At 32.5% G+C, this 18,841-nt stretch overlaps 1 protein-coding gene across 1 annotated transcript; it reads right to left on the bottom strand.

Annotated features, from left to right (window-relative positions):
- Positions 1 to 9,882: 9,882 nt before the first annotated feature.
- Positions 9,883 to 13,943, bottom strand: LOC100305479 (FKBP-type peptidyl-prolyl cis-trans isomerase superfamily protein). The gene is made up of 6 exons (NM_001249050.2): positions 13,831 to 13,943; positions 13,557 to 13,606; positions 12,594 to 12,656; positions 11,301 to 11,391; positions 10,571 to 10,675; positions 9,883 to 10,162 (listed from the first exon to the last, which is right to left on the bottom strand). The coding sequence occupies exons 1-6, from the start codon at positions 13,877 to 13,879 to the stop codon at positions 10,077 to 10,079; spliced, it is 444 nt and encodes a 147-aa protein (NP_001235979.2). The 5' UTR covers positions 13,880 to 13,943; the 3' UTR covers positions 9,883 to 10,076.
- Between the last annotated feature and the right edge of the window lie 4,898 nt (positions 13,944 to 18,841).

Below are 18,841 nucleotides of genomic sequence, written 5' to 3'. Positions count from 1 at the left end.
CGGTTATAACAGTGTTGTATTTCAATGGAAGGGTATATGAAGATAATGATGGTGTAATATTTGAAGGCAGTAAAAAAGCAATTCAGATTAAATGTGGAATTAGTTTCAATGCTTTGAAGAAAAAAATTGGAGATAAGGTAAAGTTACAAAATAATTAAATTATTTCTGCTATCAGCTGTAGATTTTTAGTGTCAGGAAAATATATTGCCTTGCAAATTTGTGATGACGAAGACTTTGAAACGATGCTGGAAAGTTTTAAACAACAAGATCAAATGTCAGTTCTGGAATTGTACATAGAAAAGGATGTGGCTGGTGGTTCAATGTTTCATTCTGCATATTTGCTTACATCATGTGGAAATTATTTATCTAATGATGAGACACAACCACCAACAAATATGAACAATTTACATGTTGACGAAGATGATGATGATGATGATGATGATGATGATTATCTTGTATCTAACTCATACGTTGAAGAGTCTTTAGACGAAGATGACAGTGTTGACGGTATATCTGATACAGACGATGAAGTCACTGACATGATTCAACCAGTAAGAATTGTTCACCAACAGAAGGTATAATTTGTTGTATAAAAAAAAATTAGACAATACATTTATTATTTGATGACAATTGTATTTAATGCTAAATAAGTATGATTTGAATTTTTATTTTGAACTGTTAGGTGCACAACGAATTGAAAATCCATTTTGGAATGATGCTTTACATTATAACAATACCAACAGGAGTTATCTTGATGAGGAGGACATTTGCGGTTTGGAGATGCCGTCGACCTTTAATGTTGGCCAATAATTATATGTTGGCATGGAATTTGATAGTAAAGATGCGGTCAAAAATGCAGGTAAACAATATGTTATGAAGGTGCATCAAAGTTTCAAAGTTGTTGAAAGCAAATCGAACAAGTATGTGGTTTGTTGCTTGAATAAAAGTGCAGAGTGTCCTTGCCCTTTCTATATGAGGGAAATTTTATCTAAAAAAATAGATACGTGGAAAGTCACACAATGGGGTGGACCACACATGTCTGAATATGACCATGACACAAGATCACAAGAAACTTGATTCAGATTTAATTGCCACTTGTGTAGTAGGTACGTATTTTATGTTCATATTATGTTCATTTTTTGTTAATTGTCATTTAAATTTTGTTATGTTATTGACAGACATGATCAGAGAAGATCCATCAATAAAAATTTCTTTGATTCAAGAGAGGATTAACAGTGAATTTGCATACAAGGTGTCGTACAAAAAAGCTTGGTTGGCGAAACAGAAAGCCATTGCAATTGAATATGACGATTGGGATGAGTCATATGCGAAACTTTCGTCGTGGCTAACACACATGAAAAATCATTCTCCTGGATCATATTTTCAAATACTACATGACAATTTTATCGTTGGGAATACGGTTAGTCGCGAACACCGTCAATTTCATAGAGTTTATTGGACTTTGGCCAATGTAAAGAGGCTTTCAAGTACTGTAAGTCAATCATACAAGTTGACGACACACATTTGTACGGCAAATACCGTGGGACCCTCTTAATGGCCACATCATAAGATGGAAATGATGGTGTCCTTCCTCTAGCATTCACGGTGGTCGAAGGTGAGACGTTGACATCATGGTCCTGGTTTTTGGCACACTTGCGTGAACACGTCACAGATAAAAATGGTATTTGTCTGATATCTGATTGACACACGAGTATAAAGTGCGATGTCGTTAACGAAGCACTTGGTTGGCAACCTCCCCATGGTTATCATGTCTACTGCGTGCGACACATAGCAAGCAACTTCAATCGGAAATTCAATAATGCCAAACAAAAAGAAATGTTGAAGAAATTGGGTAAGATTTCATATTTGATGGTCACGTTTATTTAACTTTCATATATACTTAAAATTTTTATTCATAACTAATTTTATGCAGCCTACACTCCTTGCAAGCACATTTTTTTTATCAAAATTTAGAAAAATTTCGTGAACTGAGTCCAGCCATAGCAACATGAATTGATCGCATTTCAAAGGAAAAATGGACGATGACTTATGATAGAGAAGGACGTCGATATGGCCACATAACAACTAACCTCTCAGAATGTATCAATAAGGCTTTAAAGGATTGTTGCAACATTCCCATAACAGCATTGGTCAAATCAACGTACAGTAGGTGTCGAAAGTACTTTGTTGAGCGTGGCCACCAAGCCCAAAGACAGTTAAATGAAGGACAAGTATATTGTTCAAAGCTTGTTAAAGAACTTAGAAAAAATCAAGAACAAGCTTGTTCGCACATCGTTCGTGTGTATGACATCCACTCCACAAGGTTTGAAGTAGAGGAGACCTTCAATCCTATTACGCAACGTGGCGGACAAAAGTGGGCAATTAACTTGAATGGTCATTATTGTCAATGCGGAAGGTATTATGCGCTTCACTATCCATGTTCACATATTATTGCAGCTTGTGGTTACGTGAGCCTGAACTACTACCAATATATAGATGTTGTTTACACAAATGAGCACATCTTAAAAGCTTATCCCTGACCCAACTACAATTCATGCGAAAGGTTGGCCAAAATCAACAAGGATAAGGAATGAGATGGATTGGGTCGAACCATCTGAGCACTGACAAAAATGCAGTAGATGTGGAGCCGAAGGGCATAACAGGCGTCGCTGTCCAATGCAATCCGAGCGTGGGAGTTGTTCAAATCATTGATTTATGTATGTTAGTCAAGTGACTTGTATTTGCTTAAGTTCTCTTCAATGTATTGAATTTCTGGGGTTGAATAAATTTGTTAGTTAAAAACATTACTTATTTTGGTTTGTGTACATTAGTTATTTGTGGGGTTCAATGAATTCGTTAGTTAAAAACATAACCATAAACCCTAATCCTAAACCCTAAGCCCTAAACCTAACCCCTAAGCCTTAAACCCTAAACCCTAAGCCCTAACCCATGCCCCAAAACCTTAAGCATTAAACCCTAAGCCCTAAGCATAATCCCTAACCCCTAAAACCTAACCCTAAACCCAAACACTAAACCCTAAACCATAACCCTAAGTCCTAAACCCTAAACCCTAAACCCTACACCTAACCCCTAATCCAAACCCATAAGCCTTAAACCCTAAACCCTAAGCCCTAACCCTAACCCATACCACAAAACCCTAAGCCTTAAACCCTAAGCCCTAAGCCTAATCCCTAACCCCTAAAACCTAACCATAAACCCTAAACCCAAACCCATAAACCCTAAACCCTAAACCCCAAGCCCCAAGCCCTAAACCTAACCCCTAATCCACAACCCTAAGCCTTAAACCCTAAGCCCTAAGCCTAATCTCTAACCCCTAAACCCCAAACCGTAACCCCTAACCCCTAATCCACAACCCTAAGCCTTAAACCTTAAGCCCTAAGCCTAAACCCAAAACCGAAAACCATAAACCCCAAACCCTAACCTTATGCCTTAAACCATAACCCTAAAACCCTAAAACGATAAACCCTACACCATAACCCCTCAACCCTAAACCTAGGTTGAGTGAAAGTGGGGAGTCCAATGTTGTAGTTAAGGGTATTCGAATTGATACTAAAGGAGAACTATCTACAATGATGAACTATGGACTTAGTCAATGTGGAGTATCTGCACATATGGCGTTGGCGTTCAACTTTAGTTACTAAAACTACTTATTTTTCGTTTGTCTACTTTAGTTTTATTTTTAAACTTTCTTTATTATTATAGTTTGATGCGCCACATAAACTGTATACATTAGTAAGGCATAATAAATGAGATGCGATAGATTAACTGTCAAAATCAAATGTCATACATACAACCACAAATTTACACAGAGACATCAAAATCAGTCATTATGGTGTCCGTGATGTCGTGAGGATGTGCCACATGGTCGATCCCATCTTCGCGCTTGACGATCAGGATTTCTTCTGCCGCGTTGTCTCCCTGCTTCTGCTTGCTCAGCCTCAACAGAAAACTCCTGACGCAAATCAACACCTAATAAGTCGCCCATATTAGGTATTGCTCCGGGTACATTCCATTGCGGAGCAAATGGGGTGTTAGGTGTTGCCATTGGGGCATCGTGTTGCTGTGAAGGAGTCATAGTGGGTCATGAAAAATGAGGTTGTGTTTCCGCAACACCACCGAACGAATGTTCGCTCGCAGAAGTATCAGTGTGATGACCTTCAAAAGGATAATGATACATCTGTGAAGGATATTGGGAAAATGTTGCTGGCGTGTAATACATTCCATGACCACGCTCCATCATTTGTTGGGAATATTGTTCCGCTTCAACAGGCTCCATTCGTCTGCCTATGCCCCGAGTTTCAACACTTGACTGAAAAATGTGAAACTCTTGTGCTGGGAATTCACACTCTGATGTTGGACCATGTGACACTGGCTTAGTGATTCTCTCTTGCTCTTCGGATATAATCGCTAACTTTTTCACGTAAGGCACGAGATCATCAACTGCCCATGTGTTCCTCCCTTGTGGTGACACCATAGACTGTAAAGTCTCCACAACTTCACCCTGCAATTATTAGCCTCAAGAAATTAATGTTCATGCTTAACAAAATAATTTGAAGTTAAACATTGAAAAACAAATAAATACCAATGTAGCTGTGTTTGCATTGTTTGGGTCGACAAACATCTTCGTTTTACGCCTATACCACACCATGTAGTCTGAGTTAAAACCCAGTAGGCCCTCCTGTCGAGGATAAACGTCGACCATAAACTCAGCTCGATTGTTCCACTGACTAATCATTGGGGCCAACAGGTGGAACCAAATCTCATCTTGTTTGCCTTTGAGCGTTATGCCATGAAGATTCTGCGGTTGCGAAGGACACTCGGGAATAGGTTGTTGCAATCCAAATTGTCGTAAAACTCTATCGGGTTGGTGCCACTCAACAACATAGAAACAAATCAGTGGCACCACCGCGAACCAGGCTACACTTCCAACCACACAAATTGGAGGCAACGCTGCCATCACAGTTGTTGTGTATGGCTCCCAGACAAACTGTATATAACAACACACTTGTCAATTTTCAGTCAAACATAACATATTAACATTTCATTTAACCAATACATTACGATCTTCTTACCTCATGTCGTTTCATGAGATCCAATTTGTGACGGAAAACTCTAAGATCATCATTGTCAATATGCTGATTTCCACGTCGCAACCACCTACAATAAAAATGAAATCATCATTGTCAACACGTTCCATCATTAATTATTTTCAATTCAAATTTAATTTTTTAAACAACAAACCTGTGTCTGAGTGGTTTATTTTCTATTATGGGAGGCGTCCTCTTTGGAGCCAAAGTCATACATTGTTCCCATGCCCACATTTGGATTAAGATGCACATACCTCCGATTGATTTAACTTTGTAATTGATGGCGCTGCACATCTCTCTATATAAGTACGCAAGCACGGCAGGTCCCCACGCATACGTGCTGCACTGTTCAAAGTCACGTAAAAATTGTAGGTACCTTAAGGAAACTCTGCTACTGCTTTTGTTAACAAAGAGGACACCTCCTATGAATCGAAGGATCCATGCACGGGTAAACCTTTGTAATTGTTCAACGTTACCGTCATGAATATTTATGTGAGAAAAATGGTGAGCCGGCCAACTTAATTTTACCACACTGCCTTCAAGTTCGCCTTCCTGTGGTCTAACTCTTAATAATTCTTCACATAAATCGGCCCAATCAAGATTTGTTGAACCAATTAATGGTGCCCCGTCAGTATGAAGACCTAATAAAACAGACACATCTTGAAGAGTAATGGTAGCCTCTCCGCATATCAAGTGAAACGTGTGTGTTTCGGGCCTCCATCTTTTAATGAACGCACTAATTAAGGCCGCATTTATCTTTAGGTATCCCATCTTCATTATTCAATAAAACCCAGATTGTCGAAGCAGAGGAACAATTTCCTCTAGTATTTGTTCTTCACCTTTATATGTCGGGACTGCTCGTCTGATGTGTAATTTTCTGTCTGGTTCCCTATTCCAAACATGTTCTGAAGCATGCTTGGGTTGCATCCACAAAATGTCACCATCAATTGGACCAGACCTAGTTTGTATATTTGATGAGCATGACGACGAAGATGCCATTGATCCTACAAAATAAAATATAATACAATTAATTGACGATAAAATTTATACATTAATTATACATACACAAATTAAGTATATTTACAAAAAATTAATTAAAATAATTTCAAAATATACTCTCCAAATAATTTCAAATACATGCAAACACAACTTAAAATAAATAACAAATTATATTTTTAAAAAATTACATATTTCAATAACAAAATATAATATACAATCACGGAAATTTAAATGTATTATACAAATAAATTAAATCACATCTAAACACAACTTTACATAAATAACAAATTATATTTTTTTAATTTCAATAACAAAATATATTATACAAATAACCTAATTCATATATATTCTATAAATAAATTAAATTACATACAAATATAAATTTAAATATATAAAATAATATTTATATTTTCGACTAAAAATTAAAATAATATATATACAAAATTAATGACTTCAAATAATTACAAGTAAAATAATTTAACATACAAAATCAATAATTTAAAATACGTAAATTTATTATAATTTAAACATAACATATGAAACTAATAATAACTAAAACTAACGTAATATAAAAAATTTAATTCTAACCTAATTTAAAATTAATAATTTACACTACATAAAATTATTCTTAATCTATCATATCAAATATTTAAATTAAATGTAATCTATCATATAAAAAATTAATGACTTCAAATAATTACGAGTAAAATAATTTAACATACAAAATCAATAATTTAAAATACGTAAAACTATTATAATTTAAATATAGAAACTAATAATAACTAAAACTAACGTAATATAAAAAATTTAATTCTAACCTAATTTAAAATTAATAATTTACACTACATAAAATTATTCTTAATTTATCATAGCAAATATTTAAACTAAATATAATCTACCATATACAAAATTAATGACTTCAAATAATTACGAGTAAAATAATTTAACATACAAAATCAATAATTTTAGATACGTAAAACTATTATAATATAAACATAACATATGAAACTAATAATAACTAAAACTAACATAATATAAAAAATTTCATTCTAACCTAATTTAAAATTAATAATTTCCAGTACATAAAATTATTCTTAATCTATCATATCAAATATTTAAACTAAATGTAATCTATCATATACAAAATTAATGATTTCAAATAATTACGGTACTTCAAACTATTTCTAATCTATTAATAAGTTACAGTACTTCAAACTATTTCTAATCTATTATATAAAAAATTTCAACTAAACCTAATCTATCATATAAGAATTTAAACTATTCCTAATCTATCATATAAAATTAATAACTTAGAGTATGTAAAACTATTCTTAATTTACCATATAAAAATTTTAAACTAAATCTAATCTAGCATATAATATTAAGAATTGAAACTAAACTATACAAAATTATTAGCTTACAGTACCTAAAACTATTCCTTTATAAGAATATAAACATCTAGATAAATAAAACATACAAAATATATTCAATATATAACTTACAAGTTTTCTAGAAAATGGAAGAACACAAAGTTCCAGCACAAGCTACCTTTCTCTCGACACAAGCAAAGACACCCTCTTTTTTCACCTTCTCAACACTAGCATTTCACTCTCGTCTGCACTTGGGGATATATAAATTCACCAAGCTGAAGCTGAAAGCGCTACCACGGATGGCGACATCCTCCAAGAGGCAACTCACCAGCATGGATGACACCTTCCTGAGCCTACGCCTGAGCACCTGTAGGTGCTGCAGCCCACACTTGAAGCCTGCAAAGCTGAAGTCGCTGGTCAAACCAGCGCTTCCATTCAGCCTCCCGGACGCGCCAATACTAATGGCGACAACACTGTCTGTGTTGCCAGTTGCAGTGGCGACATGCCACGTGTCACCTCCTCCCCGAAGGCGCCAATGGAGATGACGTTTTTGCATGTTCTCCACGTAAAAAACAACACCCTCATGGAATAAGTTTAAAAACAGCCATAGATTGAGAAATACTTTGTAAAAGAGCTCCAAATTGGGAAATTTACCTCCAAAAGCTACATGAGGGAATCTCTCTCTTTTTTAACTTGAGTTGCGTCTTGTACGTAAACACATGCTTAATAATTACACAAATGCTAAGGGCAGCGGTTAAGAAAGCAAAAGGAAAAAAAATTATTGGGATGTAAAAAAATACATTTCCCTATGATTTTAAAATGCGTTCTCATATGTTTATAGTCCGTACAAATATACGGCTAAATGATTAGATGTGTGATTAAAATAAAATAATAATAATTTATATATTTTAGAATAAATTTATTAAACAAAATATTGTGAGATAAAAAATAATTATTAGAAGTTGAAAATAAGTACCAGCGAAATACAACAATTCGCACAGTTAGTTCAACTAAATGAGTTAGGTCTCCGTGATTAAATAAAAAATAAATTTGTAATAACATTTTTGGTTGGTGGCATCCGATAAAAAAAGTACTAACTATATAAATAAATCTCTCATTTTATTTAATTATGTTGAAAATATTTGATTTTGTCTTTTTGTAAAAAACAATTGATTTTGTCTCATATGTTTAATTGTTTACTTTAATCAAATAATAAGTCATTTTAAAAATACATAAAGATAAATGCAATATGAATGCATGGCTAACTAAGTAATTTTCAATAAAATATTTCTTTTTTAAATTTCTTAATTAGTTTTTTAGGATACTGGTTCACACAAGACCTTGCTAATTATTAATAAGAATAAAATTGATGTATTATTAATATTTTTTTAAAAATGAATAAAAGTAATTAATTTACCTATTTTTCTTGATCAGTATTTATTACAACATAAACTATGCATATTTATTTTACACATCTACATATTTATTTTAATTATAATATAATTTATATATTTAAAAATATTTATTTATATTTATTATAAATTATAAATTTTAATTGAAAAAGTACTAGTCATCAGTGTCGTCAAAACGTGAAAAAAAAGAACAAATAGTATTTAATAGATATATTTTTTATTCTATTTATACATGTATATTATCATTTTTAGTTACGGAAAATTATTACTGTATTGGATTTAATTTAAATTTTACGTTTTCATCAACTTTGTTGACTTTAATGTATACTTTTTAGATTTTCATCACTCACTAACCTCATTATTTTTTTACTATCACTATCTCATACTATATTTGAGGTGATTTTTAGTTGAGATTCATTTTTTTTAATAATCAATTTTTAGTTTTAGTTTTAAAATTTTTTAAAATTATTTTTAAAATGTTAACATTTTTTATTTTATTTTTAGTTTCAAAATAAAATTATTTAAAAATTTCATATTATATTAAAAATTAGTTTAATAGTATTTTTGTATAATAATAATAACAACGATAACATGATAATGATAATAGAATTAGTGTCAACAACATAATGATAATGGCATTGACAATGCTAATGATAATGACATTGACAATGTTAAAAATGGTGATTGTGGTGATTAAGATGGGATAGTAATGTGTTAATGATGACATGATAATAGTGATAATAAAGGTTATAGTGATAATAGTATGAGTACTAATGATATTAGTGTGAATGAGAATAGTGGTGACAATGAATATGTTATTTTGTCCAAGATTGCCAGTTAGTTTTTCCATTTTTAGTTATCTTGTTTCTTGAAACGTTTTCAGAACTAGTTTTAAAAGTCTTAATTTATAAACAAGTAAAGGTCTTAATTTTTATAAACAAGTGTTCTAAAAAAAGTTATTTTTAATGTTTGAAAACCAAAACTATTTTCTGAGAGTATTCAAACAGGTCAATCGCTAATAAATACTAGGTAGAGATGAATTCAAATGATAGGGTACACCAGGATAAATCTTTCTAAATTAGCCTCATCTTTAAACAGTGAAACCTTGGGTCATAAAAACATATTATTGAGGAACAAAAATAAGCTAAGACAGCAAAAACTCAAACTATCCATTTCTTTTGATTTGTCTACAGTTCGGAGTTTTCTTTTTCTTCGCCTAAACTTTTGTCGTTCACTCCCACAAGCTCAGTGTCAAATATGAGTGTTGCACCACCTGTAAGTTAAAAGTCATATATGAGCATATATTAATATAATATAGTTAGTTGGCTAATATATAGTATAAAAAAGTAATACAGACTAAAAATTAATGGAAACGCCATTAGTTTAAGATCGTTTAATCACCATTATTTAGCAAGTTCTTTTCCATAGAAACTCAAGTCATATATGAGCATTTAAAATTTATGTATTTGATGTGATCTAAAACACTAAAACACATTGCACTCTTCATATCAAAGCTTTAAAGTCGCATATCTTAAAGGAAACGAATCAAAATTGATGATGTACATAGGAGACTAATTTGGTGGTTCATAAAATATCTAGCTGTCAAACATAAGTTTTACTAACTAGAAATGAATGCTGGGTAGAGCATTACTATCAATATGATATCAACATGATAAATTACCTGGAATAGTGGGTGGGGAACCCTGATCTCCATAGCCAAGTTTCGCTGGTATTTTCAGCTTCCGCTTCTCACCAAGACACATTCCCAATAATCCCTGGTCCCAACCTGCAAAGAGAGGTAGTGATCATGGAATACTCTATCTTGAAAGATTTCCCATCAATCATAAACCAGTAATTTGTAACAAAATTACATCATACATACTAGTATGATTATGTAAATACACGCATGCATGTATGTGAGCATAAATTATAGCTCATATGTTTTGGTGGGTATGTAAATTAAATAATATGAAGCACATTAATTCTAAAGTGTGTCAATATAAATTATAGCTCATCAGTTTCATTTTTTTATTTATTATTGTAATGCTAACAGAGGATAAGATACTAGAAAGAGCATGGGAGAGGACATGAAGAGAACAAATGTAAACTAAAAGGAGACATTTATAAATTACAAGCTATGTAAACGTCACACTCCAGTAGAACTATACAATCAATCATCCACGATTGCATGTACTGTGATTCTCCTCTGTTTCCACTTCCACAACTCTTTCCATTGTGCTACTGAGATCTGGCATACAATTTATTTACAGTTTGCAGCATATTTTATCTCTTTAATTTGATCTACTTACTTTCATTTTCATTAAATAAGCAAACAAGCACAGCAGCTAGTCACTTTTATAGGTAATGAAACCAGAAAATTAACAGACTGAAGTTGTTTATGCACAACATACCTTTGATCACTTGACCAGTACCAAGCTCAAATTCAATTGGATTATTTCTTTCAAAGCTAGAATCGAAAACAGTTCCATCAGTGAGTTTTCCCTGCAAACATGAGTGAATATATAATATGCTAGAACATGATCAACAAAACTAAGTGAATACATGACCCCTCATCATATGAACAAAATGATGAGTTTTGAAAATAATAATAATTCCTTAGAGCATGCAGCTTAAAATGCTTTGATGTGGTGTTGCCTTCTGAAATCCTAAAATAAAAACTCAATTTAAACAGAAGCAAGGATACCCAAATAGCACAGCATTGAAATGACTCTAAGTAATTTCCAGTTGAGACTATGCTACTGATACCTTCCCAGTCTCGTTCTTTTAGAGCATGTTTTGGACAACTTATAATCTAAAATTTCAGCTGTTTTTTTGTTGAAAATAAGTTGTTTCAAATATAAGCTGGGTGATTGGGATCCTAGCTTAAATTTAGAAAAAACTTTTCTTTGAAAAAATAAGCTGTTTTTATGAAGCTGAAAATTTGTAGCCTATGATTATTTTTCAACAGCTTATTTTTCCTTTCAGCTGTTTTTATACTTTACTATGTAAAAGCTGATTTTTTGTTGCATCCAAATGAAATTAATTATTTTCGAACCACTTTTCAGCAAACTTACCCAAACAAAAATTGACTATGATTATAAATGATTATAAGAATAATCAGTTATACATATAATCGATTATTGAAATAATCTAATTTTCACAGCTGCCCCAAACACAACCTTTGTAGATTATTCCCAGATTAGCATGCAGGTCAGATTATGAAATATCAAAATAAACAACCATGATAGACTTAGAAGAAAATACATAGCTTAGTAATGTTATTTCTAGAAAGTGATGCGGAAATTTCTCAAAACAGGATAGGAAATTAACCATAAGGTAAAACTATCCATCTCATTAAAACCAGAATAGGGTATGACTGGCATGTTTAACATATATCCACAGCAGAGGGAAATTACAATTGTGTAACAGTTATAATTAGTACTTTGCATTGTTCAATAGTTAATTCAAATAGGGTTAATTTTATTGAGGTGAGTGAATATTATGCATCAAATACCAACAATTACTTTTGTTTTCTCTATCTCATGAAACACTAGGTTTTCAAAAGGATTGTTGCACTTCAGATTTACATGCGACTTCAGCAAAGATTTTAAGCATTGTCCCTTTCAAAAGCTTTTTACTTCAAAAAAGGTTCTGCTAAACTGTATGGTCCTTGGGCCACAAGACAAACTTGAGAAATTACTCACCCGATAGTGTACTTTGACTCTGTCACCTTTGTGTGCCAGAACTTCACATGATGCTGGTTTATGCTGGAAAGAGACAGAGATCATCAATAGTAAGCAAAAACTAGGGCATAAAACTCAGTTTCACCATAGTATTGCTAATGCATATTGACAAGTCAAAACTTCAGTATCGCTGGAAACAAACAATGTTGCACTGTTCCCCGTGGAAAACAACATTTTCCCTGTTTTCAATCTCCACAACAAATTACCACATATATGTGTAAAGCCCATAAACATACCTTGCTTTCCTTCACTGAAAGGACACTGTTTATATTCAGACTCCAATCATGAATTTACACTTTATTTTGAAAGTTGAAACACAAAATGCCAAGCATAGTAGCATACTACTACCACAATTTTTTTTTTCTTGAGAATGAAAATAGTACCTAATATAGTAATATAGCCTAAAAGATCAACAATTATTTTAGCTGTTTCAAATGCATAACACAGTAACATAATCTTCCTCCCCAGTGCAAGGCTTTTCACTGCACTTTTACACAATTCAACTTACATGAAACAATACATAAATATCCAAGCACCTGTGATGCCATAAGATTTCCATGCAATTATTTTACATATTTTTTTTTAAAATACCCATTGACTTTGCAGCTGAACCAAGAGAAGAAAACCACACTTATACAGTTACATTTCAAAACAAATTTCCAGACTGCTCAATGTGGTTGCACTCATCAAGCAATATACCCATTACATTCTATCGGGATCCAGCATCAACTTAAAAAATATACCAAGACAACGAATTTTAATTTTAATTTTTAATTAAAAACACTTTATGCAAACTCCTCTTTCCGTACAAATTATTCGAAACCTTTTTTTTTAGATCGGCAAATGTTAATTAATCGAAACCTTTAACCTAAACTATAAAAGATGCAATGGATCTTAATCAAAGTAATAGGTTAAAGGCTACACCTTCACGCCAATTTGCAACTCCGTCACATCGCCAGTTTTCTTCGCATAAACTGAAACACAGAACAGAAAAAAAAAGTCAGAACGCCAAAGCAAAAAAGAAAAACATAAACGGCAAAGAGAAACCATAGAAAAAAAATGATGAATTGAAACGGAAAATTAACGAGATCTGAAGTAACTGCGGATTGAAAATGCGGCGAAGAATGAAGAGCAATAAAAAGAAAGAGGTGTTGGAAATTTTTGCAGATTGGGAAGAAGAGGAAGGGAACAACAATACCTAATGCCGAAACGAAGAGGAAGAAGAGAAGAATGGGAAGAGCGTTCATGATGGAATAATGCCGGAAACTCTTTTTTTTTCCTTTCTCGAAAAGTCAGTCACTAGTTTCTCTCACTCTAACTCAGTGCGTGGGTAGTGTTATTTAATAGGACAAGAACCGGTTCAATTCCTGACCCTGATGAGAGTGTGAACTGAAATTAACCACATGCACTCATGCGTTCGGAGCCTCTATCTATTTTAACTATAAAAAAAAGTTAAAAAAAAAAAAACTAAGGAACATGAGAATAGTGGGTAATTATTAGGAGAAGTAACAAAAAGTTAAAAATTACCTACGGGTAAAATGATCTAGTGAGACGTGTACACTAAATGAGAGTATTTTTTTTTAATTATTAGGAAGTATAGATGCTATATTATTTTAAAAATAAATTTATTATTTTTATTATATTTTGTTTAACATATTTTAGTTAAAAATTATTATTATCTTTACTTTTATTTAGCATTAAAATAAAATAATATTACTAATTCTTTTTTTAGCACAATAGTGATTTGTGCATAATTTGATAATTATTATTTTTTTAATAATATTAGTACATTATTTTTTAATATATGAAAGTAAAATATGCACCTTAATTATAAAGAAAAGAAAAGTAATAAATTTATTATTTTAAACATAATAAATTATTTAATACTTATTATTATTTATTAGAATAAAAACAATAGAAGGTGAGTTTTTTAAACTTAAAAAAATAACTTTAAAATAAGAATTTTGTTTTATATAAGCATTTTACTAGAAGAGAGTATTTACTTCTTACAATAAATAAAAAAAACTATTTTTTAAGTAGAAAATTTTTAGGCAAGCACATTAGAAAAATACAAAGCTACTTATTTTGTTAAAATAAATTTTTATTTTAATAAATAAGTTTAAACAAATTGACCCATAAGTATAATATGCGATTTATTTGGTTTGATTCTATTTTTTATAACAAGGACCGAAATGCAATTTCTTTTATATTTTTTAGTAGGTTTAACAATTTACAAATGATTTTGTTTGATTTTGAACACCTTAGTCCGTGGGTTCAATGAAAAAAATTTAATATGGATACTTTTAACATGGATGCTAAAGAGCTGTCTTATATGACATTATCCGACATCCTTTTGTTTTCGTAAACTAGTTTAGTACTCGTACAGACGCACGAGTAAGTTACAAAATTAAATGTATAATATAATTGCATCCATTTAATTGTAACATTGTAAAATTTGGAAAATGAGAACCAAAATGTTATCAGTTTGGTAAGTGTACCAAATGTCCAAGTAGTAAAGTATTCAAGAGTCCGAATGTCGATTTTCACAAGAGCTTTGTTTTGTACTTGAGTTGGATAATTTCTAATTTATAGGAGGAAAAGATAAGATGAGGTAAAATATGAGTAAAAAGAACAGTAACTAAATAATAGATATCAATAGACAAAGGAACTAATAGAAGACAAAAAAATTAATAGGAAATTCAATGAGATGAGAATGTTAGGACCTAACATGCCTTATTTGCCTAAGATGTATTATTTTAAATATTTCTCTATCAATCAAATGAATTTTTCCTACCCACATTTATTAGAATACTTGCCCCTGATGTCTCATGATGACAAACCTATTTTATCTATCTATCTCTCAAATGTCTTTGCAAAGATTCAATAGATAAAATGCATGAAGTTCTAATTCTAGATGCTTGCTTTGATGCATGGGCATAATGCAATCACTTTATGTCTAGCAATGATTTTGTTAAGATACCCATTCCTTTTAATTCTATTAGAAATTACCCTCTATCGAGTGACTAATTCCTAAAACAAATGCATGCAAGATCTTCCTTATATTTCTATTATGGATTATCTCATGTCGAGCACCTAACCCCCAAAGATGATGCAAGGATGAATGATACATGAAATTAAAAGTAATAAATAATAATAGGAAAGAAAACACCTGTTTATATTGATAAATATGAAGTGTACAATACATCTTTTGGCTTTTTAGGCTTGACAAACCCTAACTAAGGGTTTAGCCTCTTATAGCCATAAGGGGCCTTACACTTGAAAAGGGGTTTAGAAACTGATGAAAGAGAAGGGATGAAAAAAGGGAATAGAAAATGATGAGAGAGAAGAAAGAATTCCCTAAGGGAGAGTTCTCAGACTTTGGGTGTGTATTAGAGTGCTCTGAGACTCGGTGTGTCTTTTTCTCTTGGTCTGACTCCCTTTTTATAGTTATTGGAGTAGACTTGGGTTTGATTCCTTTTTTATAGTTACTGGAGTGAACTTGGGCCTAAAGTAAAAAATCTTCCTTATTCATATTTTTTATATTTTCTGGATCATTTTTTCTTTTAATCCCTCATTTTCATATCTGCAAGCCATAAATAAGAAAAATATCCATTCCTAACAATTAAACCAAAAATAATTGCTAAATAAATATTTTTAAAGATATTTCTAATATATTTTTATTATAAAAACAACTCATATTTAACGGTTATCAAAATTCCCAAAATTAAAAACTTTGCTTGTCCTCGAGCAAAAACAAAAATGAGAGTTGGCTCCGAATGCTCCAACACTTTCAAGCATTGCAATTTTTTCAAATTTGCTTAGTTGGACCTTCTTTCATTTGCTATGATCTTGCAATGGAAGCATAAACAAACATTGAGATAGAATTGGTTAGTAGCATAAATCAATCAGGTCGGCTTGCCTCACTTTTCCTCACAAGGCTTTAGTGTTTCTCTCTGCTCACAAATGTCTTGGGTGAGTGTTTGAAATTCTACGACCTACAATTAATGTTTCCAATTTTGCACTTCATCTCAGATAAAGTTATCCTGCTTACACTTGGTGGATCACTAACGAATTTTATTGGCTTGTAATGTTGCCTGGCTAATCAAAGAAATTGTGGTTTTTTTGGGATTTAAAAATTAGGGTTATAAGAGAGCATTTATCCTAGAAAAACTTCCACTTATTCCGCCTAGGCTTATTTATTTTTCAGCCTCAATTCATTGTTTTTTTAACAACATTTTTTACACTTATTTATTTTCTGCCCTTTTTTAAACAACACTTATGGCACCTATTTATTTTTTGCCTTTTTTTTAAACTTTGGGCTTACAAGCTTTTTGATGGTGCCTTATTTGTGTTGTTTTACCTTCCTGAGACAATTTTTATCTTAACCCTCCCCCAGATTAGGGGTATATCATGACTAAAACCCTTATGCTCTCTTAAACCCTAAAACAAGGTAGGAGATAATTAAAGTAGGCTTAGGGGTTTTACAAAAAACATGATTATCATTTTTGGCTCAAATAAGGTGCAAAGGATAAATTTTTATCAAAGGTTGGCTTTTTGGCTAAGTGGCTGAAAATAAGAAGAAACTGAAATAGGGCTTTGATCACTTCCACCTCATGTAATTAATGTAATAGTCTAAGAATGATGCAAAATCAAAAAATTAAAAACAGACGTTCTCTCACAAGTAGGTTTCACACAACTCATCGAGACAAAACAAAGTTGTTGGCTTACTGTATCATGATTTCTTCTAGATAGGCTAACCTTTTCTCTATTGTGATTCATACTCCACTACTTGAAATGACGCTTGCCTTCATGAAACCAAAATTTTCACAAAAATGATATGTAGCATTTCAAGTGTTTGAGTCCTTCAGAAAAAGCCTTAGCAATGACTTCATAAATATCATGCAATTATTTGAGAGAAAACGAATAAAATAAAACTAAAGACATAGTGACTGAATTTAAATGACAATTATTTAAAGACCAAGTTTTTTTATTTATAAAAATCCTGCCTTTTCAACCCAAGTCTAGCCATGAGCCCCAATCAGCAGCTGCCAATTCTATCATGATGTCATCCCTAGCTCTAACCTTAGTAGTCTCTCTGACCTGAAAAGGCTCACCCCTCCAATCAGTAGAGGGCTGGCCTCCCGGCCAAGCAACCTGCTAGATGTAGGTTCATCCCCAAGTGTATGGAGAGTTTGTAAAGACCGTGGACAATGATCTGCTGGCCCTGGTAGATGGACTGAAGCATCTGATTATGTTGGTCCATTGGGACTAAGGTGGATTGTGACTAGCGGCAGACAACACATGGTGAAGGAGACTATGCTTGAGGTGGGGCGTTTGGTGTTGCAGCTTTGGCTTGGGTATGGCGGTGCCCTAGGAAGGTGATGGACCAGTCGATGGGGTTCTAGTAGTTCTTCTTTATGTAGGTGAAGTTAATCACAAGGCTTAGTGACTCAAAGGTTAGGGTGTCATAAACGACCCCCTAAGTGTCACACAACGCTGTGATCAACATCAGGAACCTCAATTGAAAAGTGCTGGACTGGGCAATCTGCGTGATTTGGCCCAAGATGAAGCTGCCCAAGTCCATATTGTTGCAACCTACCTTACGATCGGACGACAAAAGAAAATAAATAAAAGCACGATCGACTCCTAAGGAGAAAACGAGTAGGAGTCGTCACCAACGTTTATTTGAGGAAAACGTTAGAAAAATCAAAAAAGGTTTGCGAATTTTGAAAAGAAGGGTTCGGGAGTCGTTTACGCATAGGGAAGGTATTAGCATCCCACGCGTCCATCACGAAGAGCGACACCCTTTAATCGAGTGTGCAATAAAAATAATGTGACTACAAAATTAATTATTTTTCTAAGAGCGGTGAATTTCTTTTCTTTTACTATATTATTTTTTTAATCGACAAAGGTGTTGCCCTTGCTCCTACGTATCCCCAAGTGCAATGAGGAAATCAAACCTACGTAGTTCTTTAAGTCTAAATGTTTGTGTGTTGAATTTATTTTATGTTTCTTTTGAATGATTTATTTTAATTGCAAACAAAGAGTTGTTAAGGCGTTGACCTTGAAACGAAGTTTTAGATTTTTGAAAAGTGGAGGGAGTCGTGAAGGCATTGGACCTTGAAACGATCTTAAGTGATATTTGAGTAGAAAAGATTACATATATAATATCAAGAGGGATACACAAGGGTATAAAGATTACATCAAAA

This window comes from Glycine max, chromosome 3 (genome assembly GCF_000004515.6).
Source record: "Glycine max cultivar Williams 82 chromosome 3, Glycine_max_v4.0, whole genome shotgun sequence".
Taxonomy (NCBI): Eukaryota; Viridiplantae; Streptophyta; class Magnoliopsida; order Fabales; family Fabaceae; genus Glycine; species Glycine max.
This window is presented reverse-complemented; position numbering and strand designations above follow the sequence as displayed.